This window comes from Ochlerotatus camptorhynchus, unplaced genomic scaffold, assembly GCF_037179485.1.
Source record: "Ochlerotatus camptorhynchus isolate MF236.1 unplaced genomic scaffold, CSIRO-AGI_Acam_v1.1 ptg000185l, whole genome shotgun sequence".
In the NCBI taxonomy this organism is placed as follows: Eukaryota; Metazoa; Arthropoda; class Insecta; order Diptera; family Culicidae; genus Ochlerotatus; species Ochlerotatus camptorhynchus.
The window spans coordinates 3,045,153-3,058,861 of record NW_027040675.1 but is presented as its reverse complement, the minus strand read 5'-3'; the positions used below and the strand labels follow the sequence as shown (position 1 = coordinate 3,058,861).

The following is a 13,709-nucleotide window of genomic DNA, read 5'->3' as shown; positions in this document are numbered from 1 at the left end:
GACAGACAGACAGACAGACAGACAGACAGACAGACAGACAGACAGACAGACAGACAGACAGACAGACAGACAGACAGACAGACAGACAGACAGACAGACAGACAGACAGACAGACAGACAGACAGACAGACAGACAGACAGACAGACAGACAGACAGACAGACAGACAGACAGACAGACAGACAGACAGACAGACAGACAGACAGACAGACAGACAGACAGACAGACAGACAGACAGACAGACAGACAGACAGACAGACAGACAGACAGACAGACAGACAGACAGACAGACAGACAGACAGACAGACAGACAGACAGACAGACAGACAGACAGACAGACAGACAGACAGACAGACAGACAGACAGACAGACAGACAGACAGACAGACAGACAGACAGACAGACAGACAGACAGACAGACAGACAGACAGACAGACAGACAGACAGACAGACAGACAGACAGACAGACAGACAGACAGACAGACAGACAGACAGACAGACAGACAGACAGACAGACAGACAGACAGACAGACAGACAGACAGACAGACAGACAGACAGACAGACAGACAGACAGACAGACAGACAGACAGACAGACAGACAGACAGACAGACAGACAGACAGACAGACAGACAGACAGACAGACAGACAGACAGACAGACAGACAGACAGACAGACAGACAGACAGACAGACAGACAGACAGACAGACAGACAGACAGACAGACAGACAGACAGACAGACAGACAGACAGACAGACAGACAGACAGACAGACAGACAGACAGACAGACAGACAGACAGACAGACAGACAGACAGACAGACAGACAGACAGACAGACAGACAGACAGACAGACAGACAGACAGACAGACAGACAGACAGACAGACAGACAGACAGACAGACAGACAGACAGACAGACAGACAGACAGACAGACAGACAGACAGACAGACAGACAGACAGACAGACAGACAGACAGACAGACAGACAGACAGACAGACAGACAGACAGACAGACAGACAGACAGACAGACAGACAGACAGACAGACAGACAGACAGACAGACAGACAGACAGACAGACAGACAGACAGACAGACAGACAGACAGACAGACAGACAGACAGACAGACAGACAGACAGACAGACAGACAGACAGACAGACAGACAGACAGACAGACAGACAGACAGACAGACAGACAGACAGACAGACAGACAGACAGACAGACAGACAGACAGACAGACAGACAGACAGACAGACAGACAGACAGACAGACAGACAGACAGACAGACAGACAGACAGACAGACAGACAGACAGACAGACAGACAGACAGACAGACAGACAGACAGACAGACAGACAGACAGACAGACAGACAGACAGACAGACAGACAGACAGACAGACAGACAGACAGACAGACAGACAGACAGACAGACAAATTCATTTTTATATATATAAATTGCGTTATCTAGACAACACAAACAGCCATTATGTGTTGTTATTGAAAATTTGATGTAACATATTTTATTCTGGAGCCTAGGCATGGGCTCAATGTTAGGGTCACTTCGGGGCATCTACCCCTTTTTTTCTCAATTTAAGAACCCGACCATCCAGTACCACCAGTATCCGACAAACAGTACAGTCAGCTGTCATTCGCCGAACGATTTATTGGCACCGGGACTTATCCCGGATTCATGTTAGAATCTTCCAGAATTGCGTGCCTTATAACCAAACGTATAAAACCCCGAAGCAGTTTAAAAAGGATTTCACAAATTGAATCCCTCACAGCATCAATCCCCTGTTTCCATTTCATTAGCGTAACGTCGTATCGTCTCGTCGCCGTCGTCGTCGTTGCCCAGATAAACCAGCCGTTACTCGGGAGGATGGCGCGATTAAGGCAACCGGAAGGAGTGCTAACAAGTCCCCTCTATTGCAAATCAGCAGCAGCGAAAAACCCACAGTTGCCCCTAAAATAACTTTCACTGCCTCGTTATGGCCTCCTTTTGGATCGCACGTCATCCCTCCTGGTTCTTCACCCGGAGGGGTTGTTCTAACCTAACTTATGCATATACGACGTCGACGACGACGCACGCTGCCATCGCCATCGCCTTCGCCGGCATGGCATGGATGGCGAACAGACAATTTATATTTTCCCCCTTTTTTTCATCCTTAACACAAAAGATGAGGGTTCGATGCGCGATGGCCCCGTCACGCGGGTTTTCCCTTTGAGTTTTCCCTCTCTTTATGCATGTCGTGTTGGTACTCATATACCGGCCAGAACGACCATAAATACATTTGTACATTTTATATCGCACACTGAACGCCTGAATGAGTCTGCATTTTTTTTTTCTCCTTTCATGGCCTATCATCGACGGCGGGGGAAAATTGTCCCGACGGGGTTCGATTTCGATCGAGGAAATGGATTTTCCGTCAGGGCTGTGCGTGCGGTGGGTGTCATTACTTCTTCGATCCGGTTGGGGTTTGCATATGGGAACGACTTCAAGAAGCTTGATAAATATTAAGCAGATATTGACTTTCAACCACTGCGAATATAAAGATTAAAGATCATTCTGCCAAACTTCTCCAGGTAGTGTGATATTTTTAAAAAAAATCACATGCTATCGGTCATTTGAAACCACCGCTTGACGGTGACAAAAGACTTGCAAGTATGTCATTCTTTCAAATTTGATGGTACAAAGAGAAACCTTTCGGTGTTCCGAAATGATCACATTTTTACTGAACAGACCACAAAAGTTTCTTTCATTCGAATTCTGTGGAAAGCATTTCTCGCTGAAGCACACTTTTCGCCCATCGCTAAACGGTGCCAAATTATAACGGGATTGAAGAAAAAGTGTCCTTTCGTCTTCTGCAGCCTCGAACACCACCCAAGAAGGGATCTGCGATCGTCGAGATAAGCTCGATCGATCTTGCTCTGTTTGGACAAGTTATGGCCAATAAATAATGCAGCCGAGGTTTACCCAATTCAAAGGTGACACGAACTCACAATCAATTTAGACACGGATAAAGACCGTGCAAAACAAGAAAGCGGGGTCCTAGACCCTTTTTACAACACCCGTCTCGATCGTCTGCCGATCAATTTCCCATCTTCATTATCCAATCGAGTAGAAAGGTGGTAATTCTAGCTTAATTCGATCTCCGATTACAATTCAATTTCGACACCACCACTTTTCCATTGATGCAACTCAGGTGGACGAAGAAAGGGACAAGATACGAACTCATATTGGTGTGCTTTCTTCTTCCATTAATGCGCAACAATGAAGTGAATTTTGCAATATTTTCAAAAATTATTTTCATAGCTCACACCGTGGGGGTTCTGTTGTTACTAGAAGAAGATGTACGGAAGACAGTAGAAGGTACTGGCCTGGTTTGTGCCAGGTAAATATGCCTACGAAGAAACCTTTCAGACCGACTGGCACCTTTGAGTTGTTGATTGATTTTTTTTTTTGGTGATTGGGTTTTCCAAATATTTAATCGCGTTTATCTCCGAAAATGTTTGGATGTTCGAAATTTGGGAATTAATCGTTTCCCTTTAAAATCATGATATTTTAGGGTGTTTGAATTTTCGAAGTCTTTAATCGCGTTTATCTACGTAAATATGCCCTTATCGTGATTTTATGGGTGTTTGGATCTTAGAAATTTTGGAATGTATATTTTCCCCTTAGAAAATCCAAAATCATGATTTTTTGGGTGATTATTAGGGTGACTCTATTAGGGTTTTCCAAATATTTAATCGCGGTTATCTCCGAAAATATGGCCTTAATCGCGATTTTAGGGATGTTTGGATGTTCGAAATTTTGGAATGTATTTTTCCCCTTAGAAAACCCAATATCATGTTATTTTGGTTGATTGGGTTTCCCGAATTTTTAATCGCGTTTATCTCCGAAAATATGGCCTTAACGCAATTTTAAGGGTTTTAGGATGTACGAAATTTTGGCATGTATATTTTCCCAAAAATCATGATGATTATTGATGGGAGGTTGGGTTTTCCAATACATTAATCACGTTTATCTCCAAAAACAATTTAATCATAGTAGAAATATGTTAGGCAACAATAAAATTATCATTTTAGTTCCAACTGCCAACTGGAGTAGTTTGTTTGTCGACTCTCTCCATATTCCAAATAGGTTATGGGTCCAACGAGTTTACTAGCGAAGAAAAGTTAACATCAAATTTCAAGATTTTTCAAAAAGATGTCCTTTCCGACGGGAAATTGGAAGTGGAGGAGGAAATGCTGCTTATAACCGGACGTACAGTTCACTGAGTCTAGTCGTCAATTCAACTTCTAGTAGGTCGCGAAGCAGTCAAGCCGACACTGACTGCAGATGGGACCCTGCCGGCGGTGAATGCTTTGAAGGACCGGAAAGCGCGAGATCTAAAAAAAATCCCGATTGTTAACTGAATCTCGGCAGATTTTTCAATGAGATCCAGCAAAATAGATTACCGAGCTGCTCGGTGGTGCCCATCTCGGCAAAAAAAATCTCAGTGTGTACACACTTAAATTTTTTCCCCGACATTCCAACAGCCGAGTAATTCTGCAATTTATTTTGCTGAGACTCAGTAAAACCATGGACCCAAAGGTCAGGACCAATAGCGTGGAAGGAATTTATCGAAAAATCATGGTTCTCGGTAATAGAATGGAAGTGCACGCAGTAGTAGGTTTTTTACATTTGTGGGTAGTTATATTTTTGAGTGCATGGGGGAATGCTGTCAACAATGCTGTTGGTTTGTTTACCAACAATAGCTGAGGTTTGTTTTAACCTAACTTTTTTCCTAATCTGAACTTCAGAGCTAGGATTAATGTCATTGTTGATGTTGATCAAAATGGAATCAGTTTTATCACTTAATTGTTGGGGGTCCAACTAGAAATCATGCAAGGCGGACCCAGGTATGATCCTTGTGTAGCGAGGACCGAATGGACCAGATCCCGCCAGTCAGATGATTGTCCGCGGGAAGATTGTTCAAAGGAGGATTGTCCGCATGAGGATTGTTTGAGGGAGAATTGTCTGCTACCGACGAGTCAAGGAGTACGTGGAGGAAGAAGATTATCCGGAACTCTGAAGCTCTTTATATGTTCCAGGGGTAACGATACATTCGGATGCATCCTGTATCCCCATCAAATTTATCCATAAAATTCTGCTTATATATCCAGAACATCAGTCAGAACATTTTTTCTCCATACATCCTTATTCGATTTTTTGTCTATTTTCCAGTATATCCTGAATATCCCTGTTGATCCTTCTGTCTATTCCGAAAATTCTTTCAATTCCGCTCGCATGCCGTCACAGTATTGCCATATCTTTTTTGAAGCAACATGCATCAGGATGAGTGTCGTTCCCCAACGTTTTCCTTGAACGTCATTGATTGTCTCTGAAGATCTTTCCTGGAACTATCTTCCTGCGAACAATCGTCCAGTGGACAATCTTCCTCTGATCAATCTTCCTGCGGACCAGTGTTGGAAAAGTTCGCGATATTTCACGAAGTTTACCAAGGGAAAAGTTCGCGAGTCATAGGGAACTTTGATGAACTTTTCCATCACTGCTGCGGACAATTCTCTTCCTCCAAATAATCTTCGTGCGGACAATCCTCCTACGGACAATCCTCTTCCGAACTATCTTCCTGTGGACAATAGTCCTGTGGACAATCTTCTTCTGAACAATCTTCCTGCAGACAATCCTGTGTGGGCTGAATATGCCATAGTGTAATATGGGCTGAAGTTGGGTCCCCCGACCATATGGCTCGATGAGATTGTGTGTGTGTGTGCGAACTCTACACAGTCAGCCACGCACTACGACGATTGCCATGACACGGCGCTTTCCACATCCAGAACCCGAAGAGGTAAGACGTGTCTCCGGCAACAGCGCGCTGGGTGATTCCTGAGTGGCAAATGGATCTTCACATTGGCTATATCCTGCCAGGTTTTTCTAATTCGTACAACAAAAATTTGGAACCTGTCTTTTGGAAAATAGTTCGAACTCATTGAAACATGCACAAGCTACAAGGAATCACCCAGCGGCAAAGAAAAAGTTATATAGTGAAATTCGAGGTTATGTTTGGCACGTGTTCTCTAGAGTCCGGATTCAGGGAAAGGAAAGTCGGCGGAATAGCACGTCCACTACACGAATAAGACGATTTTGAGAACTACCAAATGCCTGTGTGAGTCGCGGAACCACAATCGATCGAGTAAAGTGAGTCAAAATCAGAACAAATCGTGTTGGAACCGCTAACCTAAAAGCGAGTCGAAACCGCTGAAAAGAAAGCGAGTCTGAATCACAAAATCGTGTTGGAACCGTTGAGTTAAAAGCGAATCGAAACCGCTGAATAAAGCGAGTCGGAATCACTAACGCCTGTGAAAAAAGCGAGTCGGAGCCGCAGCACAAAAATCGTATCGAAACCGCTAATCGAAAAGCGAGTCTTTACCGCTGAAAAAAAAAATGAAAAAGAGCGCTTCGGAATCGCTAACCGAAAAGCAAACCAAAACCAATGAAAGGAAAGCGAGTAAATAATGTCCGTAGCGGAATAGGACGTCCACGACCGAAACCCGAAATACTGATTCTAAGAACAGTCAAACCATTAACCTCGGTCTCGAAATTAAAGGAAGCACTTTCTTTTTTTTGGCAAAATCTTGACATGCGTACGCATCTCATTGTCTCTTACAGATACTGCGTAGCAAACTTCAAAGTCAACACCGATCCAGGCAGTAGGATTGAAGAAATGGCATGCAAGAAGCGATATATCCTAACGGCGGATTCTACCGAAACAGACGGTAGCAACATCGAGCTTGCCTGTTTCGAGGAAGTACGCTCTGACGAAACTGGAACTGAAACCCATTCTGACGGCAACAAACCGGATGAAGACGACGCGTCTGGTTCTAGCTCCGCCGACGAGGACGTTGATTCCGATCAAAGTTCTACCAACGATGAAAGCGAAGACGAGGCTCCCAAGCGTGACTCTAGCAATCATGAAAGCCGCCCAACCTCGGAGTCAGATTGTCATGCGCCGGACTTGCGAGGTAACAAGAAGCCCAACTCACCCACGCAGGAGAACACGGAAGGTCACCGGAAGGTCAACACCGTCGCTAGCACCAGCTCGGCCGCGAAAGACGACGACCGCGACCGTATGGACCGCATGGAAAGAGCTTTGATCGGATTAACTACACTAGTAACGCGGATGGAGTCATCAATCCAACCATCGTCTCCACGCCAACCCGAAACGACCTGGAATTTTCCACGCCCTTCAACCAGCACCGGAGCAACACCGCTAACAATCCGATGGGACAATATAAAACCGTTCCCGAGCGGCGTCCCTGCCAATAGGCTGTGGGAAGAGTGGAACAGGTATATCAATACCTTTGAGATCGCGGCCACGCTGAGTAACGCGAATGACCCCGCCACGAGGACTAATCTGTTGTATCTCTCCATGGGACCGGACTTACAAGAGATCGTTAGTGCCGGCAAACTGTGTCCGGCAAACCTGGATGACGTAAACTGTTTCAAGGCCTTCGTTGAGAACAAAACGAATTACTTCCGCGGAATGACGGACATGGCAGCCGAAAATGAGGCGTTTATCCGCATGACGCAAGGTAAAGATGAGACCGCGGTTGCCTTCCACGCCCGCCTCATGTGTAAGGCAAGGTTGTGCAGTTTCAAGCTCGATGAGCAAGAACGCATGGTGCAAGCTCAGCTGCTACGCGGTTTGAGGAACAAGGAGATAGTCAAGATGGCTAGACGATACGGACATGCACCAAACATCATCGTCCAGGCAGCAACCCGCGACGAAGCTTACGAAGCGGAAACTGTTCCGCCCGCGGAGGAAAATGTGTTCCAGGTAAGCGACCGAAACGCCCCGAACCACGGACGCAACAGGAAGCCCGACAGGAAGCGTAAAAGTTTGAAGGAACGGGATGACGAACCATCCATGAAACGTCGGCAACAAGACCAAGACCAGCGATGCGAGAAATGCAATTTGACTTACCACAGGAAGGGTGTTTGCCCAGCGCTACGGAAGAATTGTAACTACTGTCGTAAACGCGGCCACTTTGAGGCGGCCTGCCAGAACAAGAGAGTACGTGCTGTCCGATTCAAGCGAGAGGATCCGGAGAACGACCTGTCCGAAGATGACGAAATGGAAGACCGGAAGGTACAGAAGAATTGAATCGATTTTAGATTACGATATTGAATTAAACGAATGATATCTTTGCCAAATCGTACCTTTTTCTTTTCCCTTTTTTAGTGCGTTAACGCTCTCTCGTTGGAGAACACTTTGATTAGTTGTAGTTTGGAGTCATCGAGTCCAATCTGTTTCTTAATCGATTCCGGCGCTGACGTCAATATTGTCGGTGGGCAGGATTGGGAGCATCTGAAGCGAGAATTTGACTCAGGCAAAGCAAAACTCAAGATGGTTGAACTACCCAAAGGGGGAATACACGCTTATGGCTCTAAAGATTCAATGGTTGTGGAATGCTCTTTCCAAGCAAAGATTACTGTAACGGCTGCTACTAAGCCATCTGTTACTGCTACATTTCACGTCATACGCAAGGGAAATAGGTCGCTTTTAGGCCGATCGACGGCCAGTGACCTGCGGTTACTGCAGGTTGGTACAGCTGTCAACAATTGCGAAGCCTTGAGCGACGAGGGTGAGTTTCCGAAAATGCCCGGAGTCACGGTCAAGTTCAGCGTGAACAAAGCGATCGCCCCAGTGAGAAATGCGTATTATAACGTACCCGCCGCATACAGGGAGGCAGCAAGACAAAGGCTGAGTGAAATGGAGAAACGCGGCATAATCGAAAAGGTAACTGCAGCACCCAACTGGATCAGCGGAATGTCAGCTGTCCCGAAAGGGAAGACCGATTTCAGATTGGTGGTGAACATGAGGGCACCGAATAGAGCCATCAATCGAGAATATTTCCGGCTCCCTCTTATTGAGGAGATGAAGGTCAAGCTCCATGGAGCACGATGCTTCTCGAAACTAGATCTGAGTAACGCGTTTCACCATCTTGAGCTGTCGAAGGAATCGAGGAACCTTACAACCTTTCTGACCGAAGAAGGGATGTACAGATTTACCCGCCTCATGTTCGGAGTCAACTGCGCTCCCGAAGTGTTCCAGCGCGAGATGACGCGTATATTGAAGGACGCAGGGAATGTAATCGTGTACATCGACGACGTACTAATATTCGCGCAGACACTAGAGGAGCTCCGACGGTCCGTTGCTAAGGTTTTAAATATCTTGAGGGAAAATAACTTGACCCTGAACACAGCAAAATGCGAGTTCGACCAAACTAGGATCAAATTCCTGGGGCACGAGCTGGATGCTGATGGGTTCCACATAGATGAGGACAAGATCAGCAGCGTACGGAACTTCAGAGAACCGGCAACACTCTCAGAGCTTAGAAGCTTCCTGGGGTTGGCTTCGTTCGTCAGCCCATACCTGAAGAACTTCGCGAACAATTCAAGTCCTCTGTGGGCCGCGACAACTTCGAAAACGTGGACTTGGGGACAGAAAGAAAAAGAAGCATTCAACCTAATCAAACAGCAGATCGTAGAAAATACAATAGCACTAGGCTATTTTTCCGAGAAAGACAGAACAGTGCTATATACCGACGCATCACCGGTGGCTTTGGGCGCCGTGTTAGTCCAAGAGAGCGACGGACACGCACCAAGAATAATAAGCTTTGCGTCGAAAGCCCTCACTGCTACCGAGAGGAAATACGCCCAAAATCAACGTGAGGCACTCGGCGCGGTTTGGGCCGTCGAACACTTTTCGTTCTTCCTCCTCGGGAGAAGTTTCACTCTGCGCACGGACGCACAAGGTGTGGCGTTCATCTTGAATCGCAATCGGGAAGAATCCAAGCGGGCGCTTACCCGCGCCGATGGTTGGGCGCTTCGGTTGAGCCCGTACAATTATGCTGTGGAATACGTACGGGGTCGAGACAATATTGCCGACTCCTCATCAAGGCTGTACTGTGGTGATGATGCCCCTTTCGACGAGGATTCCAGTCCATGGCAGGTCGCTTGTCTGGAGGCAAACTGCGTTGAATTTCTAACCGAACATGACATCAGAATCGCTACCGCAGCAGATGATAAACTCCAAAAAGTGTTGAATGCTCTGGACACCGGTAAATGGTCTACTGATCTGCGAAGGTATAAAGCTGTGGAAAACGATCTGAGCATACACGATGGCATCCTCATTAAGACGGGTTGCGCTGTCATACCGAAATCCCTCCGGACGAAGGCCCTTCAGGTTGCGCATGAAGGCCATCCGGCAGCACCTAAAATGAAGAACATAATAAGACAGCGTGTCTGGTGGCCCGAAATCTCAAAAGACGTTCAGAAGTGGGTTGAAGGTTGCAGGACGTGTGCCATTAACGGGAAACCTGAAAAACCAACCCCGATGGAACGGATTTTTATGCCCAAGACCGTTTGGGAAACGATAGCCCTCGATTTCAACGGTCCCTACGCAAAGTTTGGGGGGATTTCGATCCTCGTAATCGTCGATTACCGGTCTAGGTACATCTTCGCCAAACCGGTAAAGTCCACCAACTATGAGTCCGTTAGGAAAGTACTTGATGGCGTGTTCGAAAGAGAAGGATACCCTAAATGCATCAAGACCGATAATGGGCCACCGTTTAGCAGCGAGGATTATAAAACTTTCTGCAGGAAACGGGGAATTCACACGGTTTATTCTACTCCCCTATTCCCGCAGCAAAATGGGCTGGTGGAATCATGTATGAAAGTGGTTAACAAAGCGATGGTTGCGGCATCCTCCGATAACACAAATTTCACCGAAGAGCTGCGTCAAGCCGTTAATGCGCACAACGCAGCCTCGCACAGCGTTACGAAAGTGCCACCGGAGGAAGTAATGCTTGGCCGTAAAGTTAAACGCGGTCTTCCTCTTTTACAGCACGCAAAAGCATCATTCGACGAGGACCTTCTCGAGAAAACCGACCGAGAATCGAAGCTATCGGGTAAGCGGCGCGAAGATGCCCGACGTGGCGCACGGAAGTGCAAGGTAAAACCCGGAGACACAGTTATCGTCGAACGACACACACGCGCTAAAGGAGACTCGCGGTTTGCCCCCAAACGATACACAGTAATTCAAGAAAGGAACGGTAGCCTTACGCTGAATGATGATGACGGACAGGTACTGAAACGGCATGTCTCTCAAACTAAGAGAGTGTCCTCTTGGCGCAGCAACAAACCAGCAGACACCACTCAATCTCGGCCAATCCCAACGAAACCGCTAGTGACAACGAGCACGGATACGATGCGGACATTGAAGGCACCAGAGGCTACACGAACAGCACGGGAAAGGAAGGCTCCATCTCATCTGAGCGATTATGTTAGATTGATCGATAGTAACACCACCAGATAATCTGTTGATCCGCCTACAATTAAATTAAATCATCTACGTAAAATACACTTTTTCCTTCATAACTAATTTCAACCATTTTTGATATGGAAACAAATCTGGCTCGTTTAATTTTGAAACTTACGTCGAATAAACAAAATCCTCCCCACTCACTTACGCGACCAACGCGAGTTGTTTTGTTTTGGAAAATTTGACAGTTTGCAAATAAAAGGGAATCTAGGCTACACAGAAATTCAAAACAACCCAAAATTAAGTTCTTTTCACTCATCTCCCATGTTCCGTACGATAAGCCAAATTTGGGTAAACCGGCTCAAAGTAGTTTGCATTTAAGCACGGCAAAAAAAATTACCCATCGCTAAGTTATTTTCAATTTTTTCTACCCAAAATTAAGTTCAATTAACTCAAATTTGGGTATATCGCATATTACTCAATTTTGGCTTCTCGTACGGAACTAGACGGTTGAGTCGAATCTTTCGTTCTATTTTTGACAACAATAGCGAGAGGAAATGAAACGGGCAGAGGTCAAATAACTCAAATTTGAGTTTAAAAAACCCAAACGGTGGGTAGTTTTGTTTTTCTGTGTACCCAGTGTAAAATTTCTGGGTGCGCTGCGTCTATGAGGTGAATGAGCTGGTGTGGCAATCGAATAAAGATGTGGTGCGGTGAAATAAATTCTACTAACTTTTATTTCTTCTTTCATTAACTGTGTGTTGCGCAAAAAAAAAAAAAAAAAAAAAACTTCTCGCTCTCCTACCGCCGTTTTCGCTGAAGAAGCGCGAGAAATTACGAAGAAACGAGCAATATTTATTTTACTGTGAGAGTATGAGCCATATGAGGCTTTGAATTTCAAGTATTATATACAAGTCATCTGAATTTTGGAAAGTACTGTTATTGGTTTTGCTTAAAAAATCTAGAGTACCGAAATCTTGAAAAAAAAAATAACTTTGAAAGGTACATAAAAAAAAAGAAGAGAAAGAGATTGCATTCTCATTTTATTCTGAGAAAGGGGGATGTGTGGGCTGAATATGCCATAGTGTAATATGGGCTGAAGTTGGGTCCCCCGACCATATGGCTCGATGAGATTGTGTGTGTGTGTGCGAACTCTACACAGTCAGCCACGCACTACGACGATTGCCATGACACGGCGCTTTCCACATCCAGAACCCGAAGAGGTAAGACGTGTCTCCGGCAACAGCGCGCTGGGTGATTCCTGAGTGGCAAATGGATCTTCACAAATCCTCCTTCGAACAATCCTCCTCCGGACAATCCTCCTCCAAACAATCTTCCTGTCGACAATCTTCCTGCGGACAATTCTCCTGCGGACAATCCTTCTTCGAACAATCCTCTTTCGAACAATCCTCCCGCGGACAATCCTCTTCCTCCGGATAATCTTTCTCCTCGACTCATCGGTAGCGGACAATATTCCTGCGGACAATCCTGCTGATAATCCTCCTTCGAACAATCCTCCTCCGAACAATCTTCCTGCGGACAATTCTCCTTCGTACAATCTTCTCCCGAACAATCTTCTTGCGGACAATCCTCCTCCGAACAATCCTTCGAACAACCTTCTCCCGAGCAAACTTCTTGTGGACAATCCTCCTTTGAACAATCTTCCTGCGGACAATTCTTATTCGAACAATCTTCCTGGGTACAATCGTTCTTCGAACAATCCTCCTGCGGACAATCCTCCTGGGGACAATCCAAATATATGTGCCCTGGAGCTAATGAACCATTAGATTAGATAATTAACTATTTAAACTAGTTCCGCTTTTTTTTTTTAGCATCCATGCCTCTCACGCCAAAGTCACGAGTTCAAATCTCAAAATGGCGAAACAAAAAGAAACGTGCTAAGGGATATGACACACCTCAATCTGACTGCCACGGCTGGCGCTTTTGCTGGCAGTTGTGCTGTCTGTGTCACTTTTGACACCTGTTCTGGTACAAATTGCTGTCTTTTGCTCTAGTACCGGGTGCACCAGGTACACTAAAAAAAACAACTAGGTGAACCAAAAAAAATCGCGTGATGGAGGTCCTTACCCTTTGGGTCCATGGTAAAACAATTGCTGAAACTCAGCTAACAAATAACATTTTGCTGAGATATCAGCTAACAAAAAGATATTTTGCAGAGATATCAGCAAAAGTAAATGCCGAATAATCGGCTGTTGGAGATTTTACCGAACTAGATTAAGTGTGTATACACTTAGATTTTTTCGCCAAGTCCGGCAAAAAAAAAGGCCGAGAATCCAACAGCCGAGCCTTCGGCAAACATCTCGGTAAAACATTCAATTACCGTTAGATCGGCAAAGTACAATTTACCACAACTGTCAAATTTT

At 45.6% G+C, this 13,709-nt stretch overlaps 1 protein-coding gene across 1 annotated transcript in view; it reads left to right on the top strand.

The window, feature by feature from the left end:
* LOC135702143 (uncharacterized protein K02A2.6-like) overlaps window positions 1–11,351 on the top strand; it is a 52,821-nt gene extending 41,470 nt beyond the window's left edge. The window contains exons 2-5 of the mRNA XM_065223135.1: window positions 6,669–8,148; window positions 8,242–10,863; window positions 10,909–11,148; window positions 11,199–11,351. Coding sequence (XP_065079207.1) covers window positions 6,669–8,148; window positions 8,242–10,863; window positions 10,909–11,148; window positions 11,199–11,351 — 4,495 coding nt within the window. The remainder of the gene's footprint in view (window positions 1–6,668; window positions 8,149–8,241; window positions 10,864–10,908; window positions 11,149–11,198) is intronic.
* Window positions 11,352–13,709: the final 2,358 nt, after the last annotated feature.